Below are 16115 nucleotides of genomic sequence, written 5' to 3'. Positions count from 1 at the left end.
TGTACCGGATGCCCGTTTGGTATCTCAGGAACCCTGTTCACATCGTTTGGGGCTGTGAGCGAAACTCCGGCCGGATCTCCTCATGGATGGAACCCGAATAGGCGATAAACCTGGACTAGAGACTTGAGTGTTTAGGTAGGTCGTGGTCTACACCCACGTCGGCTTTCGCTTGAAGTCTGCCGAGCACATGTCGTGTGCAGACGCTAAGTGGTGGAAACATGTATGAAGAAGTACACCCCTGCAGGGTTAACATCATCTATTCGAATAGCCGTGTCCGCGGAAAAGGACTTCTGGGTTGCTTATATCAGTTCATAGACAAGTGAAAGTGGATACTCTAAAATACGCAAGATAAGCGTGAGTGCTATGGATGGCGTTGTCGTAGGGAGACGGGAGCGGATCCATAGTGGTGTATTGATATGGTGAATATGTGGACTCGTGTGCGCCACCTCAGAAGAGTCGCTTGCAGTCATAGTTTAGGATAGCCACCGAGTCAAAGCTGGCTTGCTGCAGTTAAACCCCACCACCCCTTTGTTGATAATGATGCATATGTAGTTAGTTCTGATGTAAGTCTTGCTGGGTACATTTGTACTCACGTTTGCCTATTTTATGTTTTTGCAGAGAGACTTCGGTCTCGCTAGTAGTTCCGCGTGGACTTCGACGTTTAGCTTGATACCTCAGCTACGATCGTGTGCCCTTGGCAGGATCTGATAGATAGTCAGGCTTCTCAGCCTTTTTCATTCATAGATGTCTGTACTCAGACATGATAGCTTCCGCTTGTGTTTTGACTTGTATGCTCTGATTGTTGGGTCATGAGACCCATGTTTGTAATATCTCGCTCCTCGGAGCCTATTGAATAAATACTTGAGTCGTAGAGTCATTTTGTGATGCCATGTTGTATTGCACATATCGAGCATATTGTGTGTATGTTATTGAAATGCTTGGTATGTGTGGGATCTGACTATCTAGTTGTTTATCTTTAGTAGCCTCTCTTACCGGGAAATGTCTCCTAGTGTTTCCATTGAGCCTTGGTAGCTTGCTACTGCTCCGGAACACTTAGGCTGGCCGGCATGTGTCCTTCTTCGTTCTTGTGTCTGTCCCTTCGGGGAAATGTCACGCGATGAATACCGGAGTCCTGCTAGCCCGCTACAGCCCGGTTCACCGGAGTCCTGCTAGCCCAGTGCTACAGCCTGGATTCACTCGCTGATGACCGACACGTTCGATGCTGGGTCATGGATGCCTGTCCCTGTAAGTCTGTGCCACTTTGGGTTTACGACTAGCCATGTCAGCCCGGGCTCCTTATCATATGGATGCTAGCGACACCATCATATACGTGTGCCAAAAGGCGCAAACGGTCCCGGGCTAAGGTAAGGCGACACCCGTGGGAATACCGTGCGTGAGGCCGCAAAGTGATATGAGGTGTTACATGCTAGATCGATGTGGCATTGAGTCGGGGTCCTGACAACTGTCTACTACAACAAGTTGTGCCCGGCTCCGGCGATGGAGGGGCGATGATGGCAGCGCGCCTTCGGCTCGCTTCGGTGCTTGTAGTCGTCGCTAGGTGGTCTACGAATCTGGATGTAATTTTTATTTCTGGTATTCGTTGTACTGCCTTGATTGAAGATGAATAGATTGGAAGTTTTTCCGCAAAAAAAACCGGTTTGACCACGTTGAGCAGGTTTGAGTGATGAACAGTCAATTCAAAAGCATGTTGATTGTCACAAAATTTCAGATTTTTTGAATTTGTTTCCTGTTTTTCTGAATTTACTGTTTATCGGTCAAACTTGGTAAACATGGTCAAACCCCGGTTAACATGCTCAAAATCTGGTTTTGGACCAAAGTTATCCAATTTTGAGACTTGAAGGACCAAATATATACTAAAAAATCTTGAGGGACCAAGTCTATATTTTTGGAGAACTTGAGGGACCAAAACACACTTTCCTCTTTATGAAATATATCATGCTGCTGTCTTTAAGTAAATAAAAATAGAAATAAAATGACAGATAAATCATCAGCATTACATACAAAATATTTGTGTCTGTATTGCAAGTTTGCAACACACAAACAATTATATCTAGCCAAACAATATAATACTATGATACGACTCTCCACAGACAAGCGCTAGGTGCACACGTTGACACACACAGCATATAACATACACTGATACACACACATCGTTCTTATTCAAACGGAGGCCAAACCAAGGCGCCGTGGAAGGATCACTTCACTCCACTCCGTGTGGCATCAAACCAATATGATGCTGCTGCGATGCCACTTATTCTAGTGAGGAGTGGAGCGAGCGCCCCCTGTCCATCATAGCTCGAGGAACACAAACTCCTCGACGGCCGGGATCGCCCCAATCTTCTCGAGCGTCTTCTTGTCCGGCTCCTCGTCCACGCCGATGGCCATGATCGCCTGCTTGCCACGGGAGGTGCGGCCGACGCTCATGAAGCTGACGTTCACATTCCTCTGCCCGAGGATGTTTCCGACCTTGCCGATCATCCCAGGCTGGTCGATCTGCCGGCACAGGATCAGGTTCCCCTCCAGGCTGACGTCGACCTCGTAGGGCCCGACGACGGTCAGGTGAGGCACGCCGTACTTGACCCTGCCGACGACGACGATGTCCCCGCCGTCGCTGATCGCCCCGGCGAACTTGGACTGCACGTGCGAAAGGCGTACCTGGATGGACTCCAGCGGCGCCTCGGCGGCGGCGTTGTCGTGGGAGACCCGCTCCTCGGCGATGCGCAGGCCGCGCTGCTTCGCCGTGTAGTCCGCGTTCACCAGGTTGACGAACGTGCTGGACACGGGCTCCACGATGCCCTTGGTGACCATCGCCCGGAGGAGCCTCGTGTCGAGGTCGTCGGGATCCCTGGCTGAGGTGTACACTACTTTGACGCCCTTGATGCCGCTCTCTCCGGCAACGAGCTGCACTGCCAGCCTCCCCAGTTTCTCCGCCAGGGAAACATACGGAGCTAGCTCTGACAAGACCTGTAAAGGGAAGAACCAGATTTAGAAGAAAGATTTGCCGCATAATCACAGTCTATCACTGACATCTCAAGAAGCTTCGTGCGTACCTCTGCTGGGACCATGGGAGCATTTACGGCGGTCGCTGCGAGTTCGCCTCTCAGTGCGCCGCCGACGGCTTCAGCAATTTCGATGGCGACGCCTTCCTGCAATGCGGCAAGATCAGGTGCGTTGGTACCTCAGAAAGAGCAGCAAGTGGTTTAATTACATCCATTGGAACATTTATTGTAGCCAAGACGCCGACCTGCGCCTCCACTGTGCTTGCTCCAAGATGGGGCGTGACAGTGACATTCTCATGAAGAACCAGCTTGCTGTCCTTCGCTGGGGGCTCCACTGTGAAGACATCAAGAGCTGCCTGATCCAGATTGGCAAACAAAACCTCCACCTTTCAGAGAAATCTCCACACTGGTGAGCTAGAAGAAAGCTGAGAAGAGGAAGTTTCTAATCACCTGAGCAACTTTGCCAGAGTCTAGTGCTCTAACCAGAGCATCCTCATCGATCACTCCACCCCTGGCCACATTGATGATCCGGACACCGGTCTTCATCTTTCCGAAGGATTCGTCGTTGAAGACCTTGGATGTCGCCGGGGTGAGCGGCATATGGAGGGAGATGAAGTCGGCTTTGGCGATGGCCTCCTCAAAGGACACCAGCTCTGCTCCAATGGCACGGGCCTTATCGGCCGGAGCATAGGGGTCATGGGCGATCACATGCATCCCTAGCCCTTTTGCTCGCCTTGCTACCTCTGAGCCAACCTTTCCAAAGCCCATGATGGCAAGAGTCTTTCCAACTAGGGAAACTCCAACATACTTGGCTCTTTGCCATTTACCTGTGGGAAATGAGTTCAATACTTTTATTAGTAAGAATGAACGAGTTCACTCGCATCAGCTGTGGAAGTTTTTGCTTTTGTATCCGTGGTTAAAAGTTACTCCCTCCGTCCCGAATTACTCGCCGCTCAATGATCTAGCACTAAAATACGTCTAGATACATCTGTTTGAGCGACAAGTAATTCCAGACGAAGGAAGTATTTAACTGTAAAGTTTATGCGACAATGTAAACATGGAAGATAGTAATACAATTGATTCGACACAGCTTGACCGGAAACAGTGCTAATTGTGAAGAACCCACATCCGGGAGCGTTAGCAACTGGATTTCCCCACACTCTGTTACACCCTTCCATGGGGACCCAGTTGTTAAGTAGTGACGTGAATTCATCGTCAAAACTTTATGGTAAAAAACTGAAAATACCTACTAGATAGTTAGATAGGATCATATAGCAGTCTTTGCAGGCAAAACAAAGGCAGCCTACATCCATCGAATTTCCGCCTTGACAGGGCATGATTTTGTTGGGCTTCGTAAGTGCCAGAAAGCAACAAGTTCCAAAATATGAGAGACCGGTTTTGCCTCTACATGTAGCACTAAATTTTTGCCACGTAGCAGATCAAAATGCTAGAGTTGAACAGCGATCATATTCCCCACTAAACTAAGGACTGAGGTATCATGCTTCAGACCCATCAAATTTTATTAATTTCATATTGCCAAAAAAGTTTTGCACAGATTCCTCAATACGAAAAAGGCATCATCCTGCTGAATTTGCAACCGCTTATCACGAGAAAAGTAAAGCCCATCAAAAGTGGACCAGAGATTCTAAAATTATACTCCACTTTCTTTGCTGATATTTAGTAGTACTAAATAGCAACCATGACATTCAATAGTTTTCATACATATTCACCTTAGTACGCTTCAGTGTGTGATTACACTTAGATTCGCAAAGATATTGAAAGCATAACTTCTACTATCTGAACTAACCCCAGAAAGCAAAGACTCCTCATCCACAGCTTTGATGCACCCCTTTTGGCTACACTGGTAAGCTGTCATGATGTTCCAACAGACTTCAGAGACACACAAAAGAGGCAATATACTGTACTCAATCAATCACCCACGGCAAGTAGGTCGTCGATATCACAATCAAAATGTCATCTGAAAGCTCTTGCCAAACACATTGTTCATTTTCCGTTGTAACAGTTCAACATATTGATACAGTTTCCCGAAAAAAAAGCATATTGATATAGTTTGGTTATGGGGGTCATGCGTGTGTAGGTTTCTTCTGTTTTCTACATAAAGAGGGAGGTACATTTTTTTATTTTTGGAAGGAGAGTGCATGCAGCTATTACAACGCGATTAAAAGGAAATCAAACTAGAGATTAATGCTCTCCTGGAGTCACCCTGAAATTTGACATGCTAATGGGGCATTTTTTTATGTTCACAAGTCAAAGGCTGTTTTTTTGAAGAAGAAACAACCACCCTGAAAATCGCCGGCTCAATCATTGTTGCTTGCTGTGGCTAGTAAAGTGAAGAGCAGAATATAATCCCAAAGCAAGCACACGAGCAAACCTCAATTGATCATACGTACTACTAGCACTAGCCCTTTTGTGTGGTTAGTACTTGATTGATCACTACCCTTATATCAGAAACAACAAATCTAATTTCCACTGTATCAGCTGCCAGAAAAGGAGAGAAGGAAGCAAGGGACAATTATTTCATGGATCAAGACAAGTACGCAAGCCTGTGGTGAAGACGGCTTCTTTGGTGGTGCTAGCCTAGAAAAATGCGGGCCCTAGATTTGGGTCCTAGCGACGTGGCGGTGTTCATAGGACGCAATAATTTAGCATAGGCTCCAATAGAGAGATTCAATCGCCGTCATGCAGAATTTACTTTTGAGCTTTTGTGGGTACTTTTTTTTGTAGGATGCCGCCTCATCCACCTCCGCTTTGCTTCGCTGGCTAATACAGTACCCTCCGCTTTGCTTTCTACTAGCATTTGAATCCTAAGAATTGAAAGGTGTCCGTCTTAGACACAATATGTCCATGTAAAGTCTAAATTTACCTTTCTCTGGCACCTAACACCACTAAAGTGACACCACCAAATTGGAAATTTAATCACGTGTTCCTATTCTGAGGAGGAGTGAGCACCAGAGATTATTTGTGGCACTTAATCTGCCGCCCTCCTTCAGAATCGGACGTCGATGTCAAAAATAGTACTGAAATCTGAAACAATGGCAATTGACAAACTAAAACGGGGCGTAACTAACCAGTAACCACCATCACAAATGAAGCGATGCTGCAAGTAAGCGATCGGTCACTCACCGGCCTTGAGCGCGGCGTCCGCCTGCGAGACATTGCGGGCCATGCAGGCGAGCAGCGCGATGCCGTGCTCCGCCGCGGCGACGGTATTGGCCGTGGGGGCGTTCACGACGAGGCACCCCGCCTCGGTCGCCGCCTGCAAGTCGACGTTGTCTATCCCGACGCCGGCCCGGCCGACCACCCGCAGCCGCCCGCGCCCCGCCTCCAGCACTTCCCTCGTCACCTTCGTGCCGCTCCGCACGACGAGCGCGTCGAACTGCGCCACCTTGGCCAGGAGCTCGGCGGGGGACATGCCGTACGCGCACTCCACGTCGGCGAACTGACGCAGCACGTCCAGCCCGGCCTCGCCCAGCTTCTCCGCCACCAGGACCGCAGGCTTCGCCCGCGGCGCTGAGTCCGATACAGAGCGCGAGATCCGGCGCTTCGGCTCCGAAGAGGTCACCGGCACAGTGGCCGCCGGCGACGACAGGATCGCAGTCCGGGCGCGGAGAGCGCCGCAGCGCGCGAACGGGATCGAAGGCGCGGCGAGACGGGCCCGCGCTCTCGTGAAGGTCGGGCCTGCACCCCCGTGCGGGCTCGAGAGGAGGGCGCGTGAGGTGGACATGTTCAATCAGCCTCGTGCCTCACGCCGGTGATAACTGATATCTGGTTATCGGAAGAGAGGGAGGCGGAGGAACAAGAATGGTGTGTTTCTCTGTTGAGGCAAAGTAGGAGGAGCAAGGATTGGTGGGTTAACGCGAGGGTACGGGGAAGTTGGTGGAGGTCATTTTGAGGAAATTAATTTTGACGGGTGGATGGGACCGGAAATTATTGCTTGGGGGGCCTGGAAATGCAATACATGGATTAAGACCTGAGAGGAACACACCAGGAAACAAAGCTCAAAAATGGAGAAATACCCCAAAGCCCTGTACAACACAGATGGCTCCAGATTGTATAAAACGCTTATTCTAAATCAATGACAATCAATAGGAAACGGAGCGAGTACTGTCTTGAATATAAAACGGTCAATTTTGATATAAAAAGGTCAAAATCTGAGGTCGCATGCATCTTGTATAGCCAAAACAAGGCTACGGACAGAAGCTGCAGAGTTACTTCGGATAGATTGAGTGGATTTGACTTGATGAGATCGAATGGATGTCAAGAAATTTGTCACGAGGCACCCGTGCACTCGGTGAGACCGAGTGAAACCACTCGGTCCGAGTGGAATATAGAAGAGTAAATAAGGTTGGCTAAGTTCACTCGGTGAGACCAAATCAAACCACTCGGAGGCTTTGAATGGATCCGAAAAATTGCCAAAGATTTCTGTCCGAGTTAGGTTAGGGTTTTTGATGTTTTGGAAGGAATTTTCAGTCCTTTTCTTGTACGGAAAGTGCAGTCGCCTCATAAATAGATGAGAGGTGACGGCCGATTGAACAACACACAATCGACAAATCAATCTGTCACCATTACCTTTACCTTCTTCCTTGTTCGTATTCGTCCTCGTTCTTCGTTCGTTCTTCTTGTTGCAGGGCGGCGAACCTCGAGGCCCTAGGGGCGATCAGGTCGACCTAGGGCAGCCTATAACCGACGTGCGCCCTGACATGGTCCCTCCCGAACATGTGGAGTTTCGAGTCTACAAAGCACCCACCGGATTGCGTGTGTACGTGCTTCCAGGCGGGTCTCCTTTGACTGAGTTACGGTGCATCCCCCGGCATCGAGGGTACACAATGATGTGTTCGTGTGCGAACATACTTTTTGTCAACTCCGCTGGAGACGAAGCTTTGAACCGTCTCCAGCTTGTTTTTCCTACGAAGAGTTCGTCATCAAGAATCTGCGATCTACAGAGGTAATATGAATACCCAATTCACCTGTGTAGATGCATATGATGTTGCTAGATCACTTACTGAGTGTATCGGCTAGCCCAAGTTTTATCAATCATGCATCTAGTTACATGCAAGGGCTGATGCAATATAATTTACATGCTTCAACTTTTTATGATATTAGCAACATGCAACATATGTATTCCAAATCTCATGCATCAGCAACCCCACAAATTAATATGTCGATGAACAACATGATGAGTTCGGTTAATCAATTTGAAAAATCAAATGTTAGAATCTCCATAGCACGCAAGAAAGTGTTTGGCCTTTTAATTCATCGGCAACTAATTTGCAATATGTGAATAAAAACAATACATATGGATAGGGGAATTGGCCATGCTACTCCTACTTACACAGCCAATTACCCTCAAACCATCATCTACTCGTCGTGTTACTACTTTTTGGCACCATACGTAATGGTTGATGTCCATAATTCGACTTCGCACCTTCACGGTCATCGAATAAGTGAAAAATCAGCAGGAACGCATATGCCTTCACCTAGTACGTAGCATATAATATTGCCCATAGAAAATTACAAAATTTTGGCGACATCCCATTATCGAAAGAGCCAACAAGCATTGGGGGCAATCATATCCAGAGTGGGCTAAAATTAAGAAAAAACCTAAAACATATTTTGTCTCTCGCCGTCAGGAACAAATAGAAAAAAAATCCCTCAAAGAAAAGAAGTCTTGCCAATTGGTAAAAGCAAAAAAGAGTTATGATTTGAAGAGTGAAAGTGTCTAGTTGAAAAAGTTGAATCAAGTAGTGTGTGTTCAGAAACCTGTTGGAAATATGCCCTAGAGGCAATAATAAAATGGTTATTATTATATTTCTTTGTTCATGATAATTGTCTGTTATTCATGCTATAATTGTGTTATCCGGAAATCGTAATACACGTGTGAATACATAGACCACAACATGTCCCTAGTGAGCCTCTAGTTGACTAGCTCGTTGATCAACAGATAGTCATGGTTTCCTGACTATGGACATTGGATGTCATTGATAACGGGATTACATCATTAGGAGAATGATGTGATGGACAAGACCCAATCCTAAGCGTAGCACAAAGATCGTGTAGTTCATTTTGCTAGAGCTTTTCCAAATGTCAAGTATAATTTCCTTAGACCATGAGATTCTGCAACTTCCGGATACCGTAGGAGTGCTTTGGATGTGCCAAACGTCACAACGTAATTGGGTGACTATAAAGGTGCACTACGGGTATGCTTTGGGTGTGCCAAACGTCACAACGTAATTGGGTGACTATAAAGGTGCACTACGGGTATCTCCGAAAGTGTCTGTTGGGTTGGCACGAATCGAGACTGGGATTTGTCACTCCGTATGACGGAGAGGTATCTCTGGGCCCACTCGGTAATGCATCATCATAATGAGCTCAATGTGACCAAGTGTCTGGTCACGGGATCATACATTACGGTACGAGTAAAGTGACTTGCTGGTAACGAGATTAAACGAGGTATTGGGATACCGACGATCGAGTCTCGGGCAAGTAATGTACCGATTGACAAAGGGAATTGTATACGGGGTTGCTTGAATCCTCGACATCGTGGTTCATCCGATGAGATCATCGAGGAGCATGTGGGAGCCAACATGGGTATCCAGATCCCGCTGTTGGTTATTGACCGGAGAGGCGTCTCGGTCATGTCTGCATGTCTCCCGAACCCGTAGGGTCTACACACTTAAGGTTCGGTGACGCTAGGGTTGTAGAGATATGAGTATGCAGTAACCCGAAAGTTGTTCGGAGTCCCGGATGAGATCCCGGACGTCACGAGGAGTTCTGGAATGGTCCGGAGGTAAACAATTATATATAGGAAGTCAGGTTTCGGCCATCGAGAAAGTTTCGGGGGTCACGGGTATTGTACCGGGACCACCGAAAGGGTCCCGGGGGTCCACCGGGTGGGGCCACCTATCCCGGAGGGCCCCATGGGCTGAAGTGGGAGGGGAACCAGCCCCTGGTGGGCTGGCGCCCCCCCCCCTTGCCCCCCCTGCGCCTAGGGTTGGAAACCCTATGGGTGGGGGCGCCTCCACCTGGCTTGGGGGGCAAGTTCCCCCCCCCCCTGGCCGCCGCCCCCCTTGGAGATTGGATCTCCTAGGGCCGGCGCCCCCCTAGGGGGCCTATACAAAGAGGGGGGAGGGCAGCCGCACCCATGCTCTTGGCGCCTCCCTCTCTCCACGCACCACCTCTCCCTCTCGCTGAAGCTTGGCGAAGCCCTGCCGAGATCGCTGTTGCATCCACTACCACGCCGATGTGCTGCTGGATCTTCATCAACCTCTCCTTCCCCCTTGTTGGATCAAGAATGAGGAGACGTCTTCCCAACCATACGTGTGTTGAACACGGAGGTGCTGTCCGTTCAGTACTAGGATCATCGATGATTTGGATCACGACGAGTACGACTCCCTCAACCCCGTTCTCTTGAATGCTTCCGCTCGCGATCTACAAGGGTATGTAGATGCACTCCTCTCTCTCGTTGCTAGATGAACTCGTAGATTGATCTTGGTGAAGCATAGAAATTTTTTATTTTCTGCAACGTTCCCCAACACTGGCATCATGAGCTAGGTCTATGTGTAGTTCTCTTTGGACGAGTAGAACACAATTTGTTGTGGGCGTAGATGTTGTCAATTTTCTTGCCACTACTAGTTTTATTTTGCTTCGGCGGCATCGTGGGATGAAGCGGCCCGGACCGACCTTACACGTACGCTTACGTGAGACAGGTTCCACCGACTGACATGCACTAGTTGCATAAGGTGGCTAGCGGGTGTCTGTCTCTCCCACTTTAGTTGGAGCGGATTCGATGAAAAGGGTCCTTATGAAGGGTAAATAGAAGTTGGCATATCACGTTGTGGCTTTTACGTAGGTAAGAAAACGTTCTTGCTAGAATCCTATTGCAGCCACGTAAAACCATGCAACAACAATTAGAGGACGTCTAACTTGTTTTTGCAGCATGTGCCTTGTGATGTGATATGGCCAAAAGTTGTGATGAATGATATACTAGTGGACCCGTTGCGCCAAATGGCGCAGAGACCTGCTGATTCCATGTTAGCGATGAAAAGAAATACATGGTTTAGTTGATTTTGTTACGGGCAAGCACACATGACAATAGTTTTAATCTCTCTTGGGAAAAACAGGGGCTTGTTGTCCACAATAGATGTATATACACATTTAAATCTGGTAGCATAGAATTCTATTTGAACAAAATCTATGTACCAAATCTAATCCCCTTTAGTATGAAACAACGGTATTTTATTGTCTATAATGAGCTGTATATACCCATTCTATTTTGGTAGCACCAAGTCCCATTGAAAATCATGCCGCTAAAAATACATGTATCTTTTTTAATGCATGTGCGCATTGTAAAAATACATGTATTAGTTGTTTTGGTTATGAGCATGCACATACATAACAAATTTAACTCCTTTGAATAAATATAATATAGATTTTTTCTATAATAAGATGTAAATGCACGTTTTACTTTGATAACATGGAGTCTCATCCAAAACCACATCGAGTTGAAAATATATAATTTTTTGTTTGAGCGACTACGCAGAATTTAGACCCTTCTATATATAAAAAAAGTGCATATCTTTTTGTCTAAGAACATATGTATACTTAACACCATGTACAAATCCAGTTAAGAAGCGGATATTCGATTCTGAGACCAGGCTCAGCTGCTCCTGAAATCTCAGCCGCCAACCTGCATTTGGATCAGTGCCCCTCTATGTATTCATAGCTGTATTCAGTAAGTATTTCGTCTGAAGTTTTGGTGGGTCTGGGCGCATTCATTATGACGGAGGCATCGTCCAGAGGGCGGATCAGGCTTTCAGCGCACGGCTCAGCATTGTTCCTGAGCTATCCCGAGCCGTCCCCTCGGACAAACCTCCATCTGCACCAACTCAGTAGACCTACTGATGAAAAACTGGCTCTGGCTGATTCATACCTCCTCCGCAACCACTGCAGATTAAACCTGTGCCGCCGTCGTGCTCCATGCGTCAGCTGTAGACCCCGTACTGAAGCTGCCCGCGACCTGCAAATGTTGTGTTACAAACACAGCCTTCATGCTGACAAAGCAATGGAACAACGGAATCGAAACGCAGCTGAATCCCATCACCGGCACCCACGACATGCTTCATCAAGCCCGTCTCGCACAAAATCTTTTCTGGGATGCACACCAACAATGCAACAGATTGGAAAATGTAGATGTCACGCCCAACATTTTTTCTATCATAATTGTGAAGTTCTGTTGAGTTACGGACTTACCATACAACACTATGGAATACAACAGCACTAAGATTAAGCACTGGAGGAACAATCGTGGAGCATGGCTCACAACACACACCAGAAAATCCTTGAATCACACATTACAGACGAAATTTTAAATCTTCTAGACTACATATGTGCACCACCCAGTACGCGTGTGCACGTGTTCCTGCGGCGCCTTTCCATTCAACAGTTTTTGCACTTTCCGGGTTTGCGGGGCTGTTTAGGTGCATCTCCACGATCAGGGCATGCCGTCGGCTTGTGGCCTTCATGGGGGCAGATGCTGCAAAACCTGGTATGCTTGCTCAGACCCTCGTGTGGTGCTTTCTCCCGGCTGTTCGACGGCCTCCCTACACCTCTCTGCTACTCCGGTGGTGCTAGTCATTGAAGCGCATTCACGCCGACGGACGCCCCAACACTACCTTCCTGGGCCTCCAAACCTTTCGACGGGGCTCCAAAACATAGCACGAGTGTACACTTTGCTTGCATGCTGCTCTATTGCCATTTGCCAGATTTGCTCTCCTCACGACACCTCCCTGCCACCATCAGCACACATCAGTTTTACTGAGAATGAAAAATTGAAAATTAATCAGCAACGGTGAATAACAAACAGATACATCAGTTTTTCTGACAAATAGTCAATTCGTAACTTTCCTCCCTCCCACGGTCAAACTGGAGCCTCATATACTGCCTCACAAAAATGTGCATCGGGCTAGCAGGTGGCATATAACTCTTCAACATGTGGTTTGCGCTCTCACTTCGTTGGGTGCTTGTCATTTTAGAGCAGAACACACCTTGAAGTACAGGGAGGTAAATGATTTCTCATGTTCAATCACAATGCATATCCTGCAAAAGTTAACGAAGATCAAAGGGATATCAGTTATACCAGCACCGCCCTCCCAAACTTGCATTTTGAGGTGTGAGTGAGACAAGAACTGAACAAATTCTACAGAAAGAAACTTATTTGATAAGAAAACAAATGCAAGGGCATTGTGCAGAAGGTGGACGTACTTCTGAAAAATATGCAGTACCGATTTGTGAAAATTAAACCTCCTGTTTTTGTTCCTGATTGCTCACAGTATGCTATACCACTACACTGAAGAAAGCAATATCACACAGCAAACCTTATATTTTTTAACCATCACACAGGAGAACCATCTAAGGGAAATAGACACAGATGCCACAGAGATGGTGATAGATGTAGACAACTAAGATGGTGATTCAGAAACAACTAAAATGTTGATTCAGAAACAACTAAAATGTTGATTCAGAAACCGGTGTAGACAAGTAAGATGTTGATTCAGAAGCAAATTATTGGTATAGAAAGATGTAGGTTGCTATGAAAAAGATGAACCACTAACCTAGCAACCGGACAAGCAAAGGAGGAAGCAAACCTGATGGTAGTGGTCTCTTGCCATCGAGGCCGGTGCGCTCGAACTGGCGTTAATATTTCACCTCTGCAAATATACTGGAACATTACTTCTTTGTTTCTTCATTTTTATGCTATACAAAGATATTGTGAGGTCAGCAATGTCACCAAGTCTTTCAGGATATTCTGGCTTCTATTCAACATGTACAATTCAGAAGCAACAATCATGAGGGCAATGTGAGGGCTTGCATATTTATTTCTTCGACATGTCGCTAATTTTTAGTACCAACAAGGGATATAGATTACAGAGAAACCTGTTATGCTGTCGACATACCTGATACAGTTTTTCAACACATCTTCTTAAACTGCACCAGGAAATATGAAGATAATCATGTAAGGATCCTCCACCATTTCCATTATCATGCTAAAGTTGCAGGAAATGTACTCATTATCTATTTGAAGCCTTGGAGCTGTAGTGACTATCAGAAAATGGCGACCATCGCACATGCCATTTAGCCTTTGTTTTCCCTACTAATTTCTTTCTGAATAGTCCCAGAAAGCTGGACAAAAAAACTGTGAGCTATGTGGCAACCACATAAAGAAATATCAAAGCATGCCCTTTTTTGCTTTTGTAGTCTGTCATAGGCTCTCTTAAACCAGACAAGACTTCCCCAATCAGAATGTTTACTCATTCTAACTGTTAAGGCTATTGTCTAATACAAATTTTAGTGACAATATCACCAGGCAAATTACCATGTCCAAGTATAACAATAATTAGTGGAGAAACTTGGGTCAAGGATATCACCAAGATAAACATGATTTTTTTCTTACATGAAAGCAAGCAATAACAGAACATGAACAATTTGTTAGACGCATATTGCTATGCTAATAACCAAACTATAACAGAAGGGTGTGCATATATATATATATTGCTAAGAACATGAACAATTTGTTAGACGCATATTGCTATGCTAATAACCAAACTAAACAGAAGGGTGTGCATATATATATATATATATACACACCCACTCAGACCAGAGAACATAGCACGACCGGCTGATCAAACTATTGCAAGGTTACATGACTTACATCACCCTTCAGGATTCCATCTTATCGTATTATAATGGCCTTCACCAAGCTCGTGAAGAGGATTGCATTTTTGGCTGAATATTGGTGCTCTGGCCGGCCTAACCAAGATTTAGTCAAGGAACAGTTGTAGAAAACAAAGACATTAAACCAGAAATGTTATGGTTCATGTAAGGACGATGTAAGGATATATCCATAGACCACAACAAATTCAGAACCTGAAGAAGACCACTGAACATCATACATTGGCCCCTCATTTTCTGCAAATTACTGATAGAGTTAATGACCAGACATTAAAAAACAGTCTCATAAAGAATATCAAAAACTAAGAACTTACTGACAGGAACAATTCCTTGAAAGGCCCTGTAAGTTGTCAAGTGGTGAAACTTGGTTTCACCATAATACTCTGGTTGATTTTATCCACATCAAGTTCGGAAACAATAGAAGTCCAGTGGGCCCCTTGTTCCAGTGGAACTGAACAGTTGGACAGCGAAAAAAGCTCCTACCGACAAAAAACTTGATTTTGTGCATCCTTCTCACAAGAAAAGATCTGAACACTATGAAAGTCAACAACAAGTAAGTCATACATTTGCCTCTGGGGAAATCTAGCAACATGAAATCCTGGAGCACTTGCTAGCTGCATTGCAGTTATGCCTGGTAATCTTACCTTGTACACAATCCCTTTATTAAAATTACTTGTGGCAAAGAAGTGCATCTCGTTAGTCACCATCCATCCGACAAGGACTCATCCGCAGAAAATTTAACTACTGGCCTGTCAAAATTTAATCAACATGTCATGTACCAGTAAGTTTTATGCATCTCATTACTAATTGCATACTATAAGTAGATGAAATCAGCAGTCTTAATTATGTGTACAGATTACGAATCACCCTAGAAACAAGAGCAAGATGCCATCAAGTGAGGAGGGAAGGTGGGGGAAAGGGCCATGGAGAGAGAGAGAGAGAGAGAGAGAGAGAGATGGTTGGGGACTCACCTGTGCACTTGGTGGCCGTGAAGATGCGAGCTATTCAAGCATGGACGCATTGAGGTGCGAGCTCGTGCACCAGTTGCAGTCTCCGTCGCTCGCCCGCTGAGGCTGCCGTCCGCTGCACCACCACATTAGCTGTCGGCGCTCGGGTTTGCCGCTGTCGTGTCGCAAGGACGGCGTCGAGAGCGGCCGCCGCAGCAAGCCGATGAGGCCGAGATCGAGGACCTGGTGAGGTCGGACGCGAGGGCGCAGGAAGAGCGCCGCGACACCATGGCAGGGGCCGGCAGCGATGGTATATGAGACGACAGAACGAGCGCGCGGTGCTAGGGCGGAGGGTGTGGCGACGAGGGAGGAGGGAGGGAGTGCGGCGGCGGACGAGGGA

General features: G+C 46.6%; 1 protein-coding gene across 1 annotated transcript; it reads right to left on the bottom strand.

Annotated features, from left to right (window-relative positions):
* Positions 1-1941: 1941 nt before the first annotated feature.
* Positions 1942-6883, bottom strand: LOC123128760 (D-3-phosphoglycerate dehydrogenase 3, chloroplastic). The gene is made up of 5 exons (XM_044548861.1): positions 6165-6883; positions 3471-3847; positions 3266-3376; positions 3072-3167; positions 1942-2985 (listed from the first exon to the last, which is right to left on the bottom strand). Exons 1-5 carry the CDS (start codon positions 6763-6765, stop codon positions 2311-2313), a joined length of 1860 nt encoding a protein of 619 aa, XP_044404796.1. The 5' UTR covers positions 6766-6883; the 3' UTR covers positions 1942-2310.
* Between the last annotated feature and the right edge of the window lie 9232 nt (positions 6884-16115).

The sequence above is a fragment of the Triticum aestivum genome, chromosome 1B (genome assembly GCF_018294505.1).
Source record: "Triticum aestivum cultivar Chinese Spring chromosome 1B, IWGSC CS RefSeq v2.1, whole genome shotgun sequence".
Taxonomy (NCBI): Eukaryota; Viridiplantae; Streptophyta; class Magnoliopsida; order Poales; family Poaceae; genus Triticum; species Triticum aestivum.
Note: the sequence above shows the minus strand (reverse complement) of the source record. Positions and strands in the feature narration are given on the sequence as shown.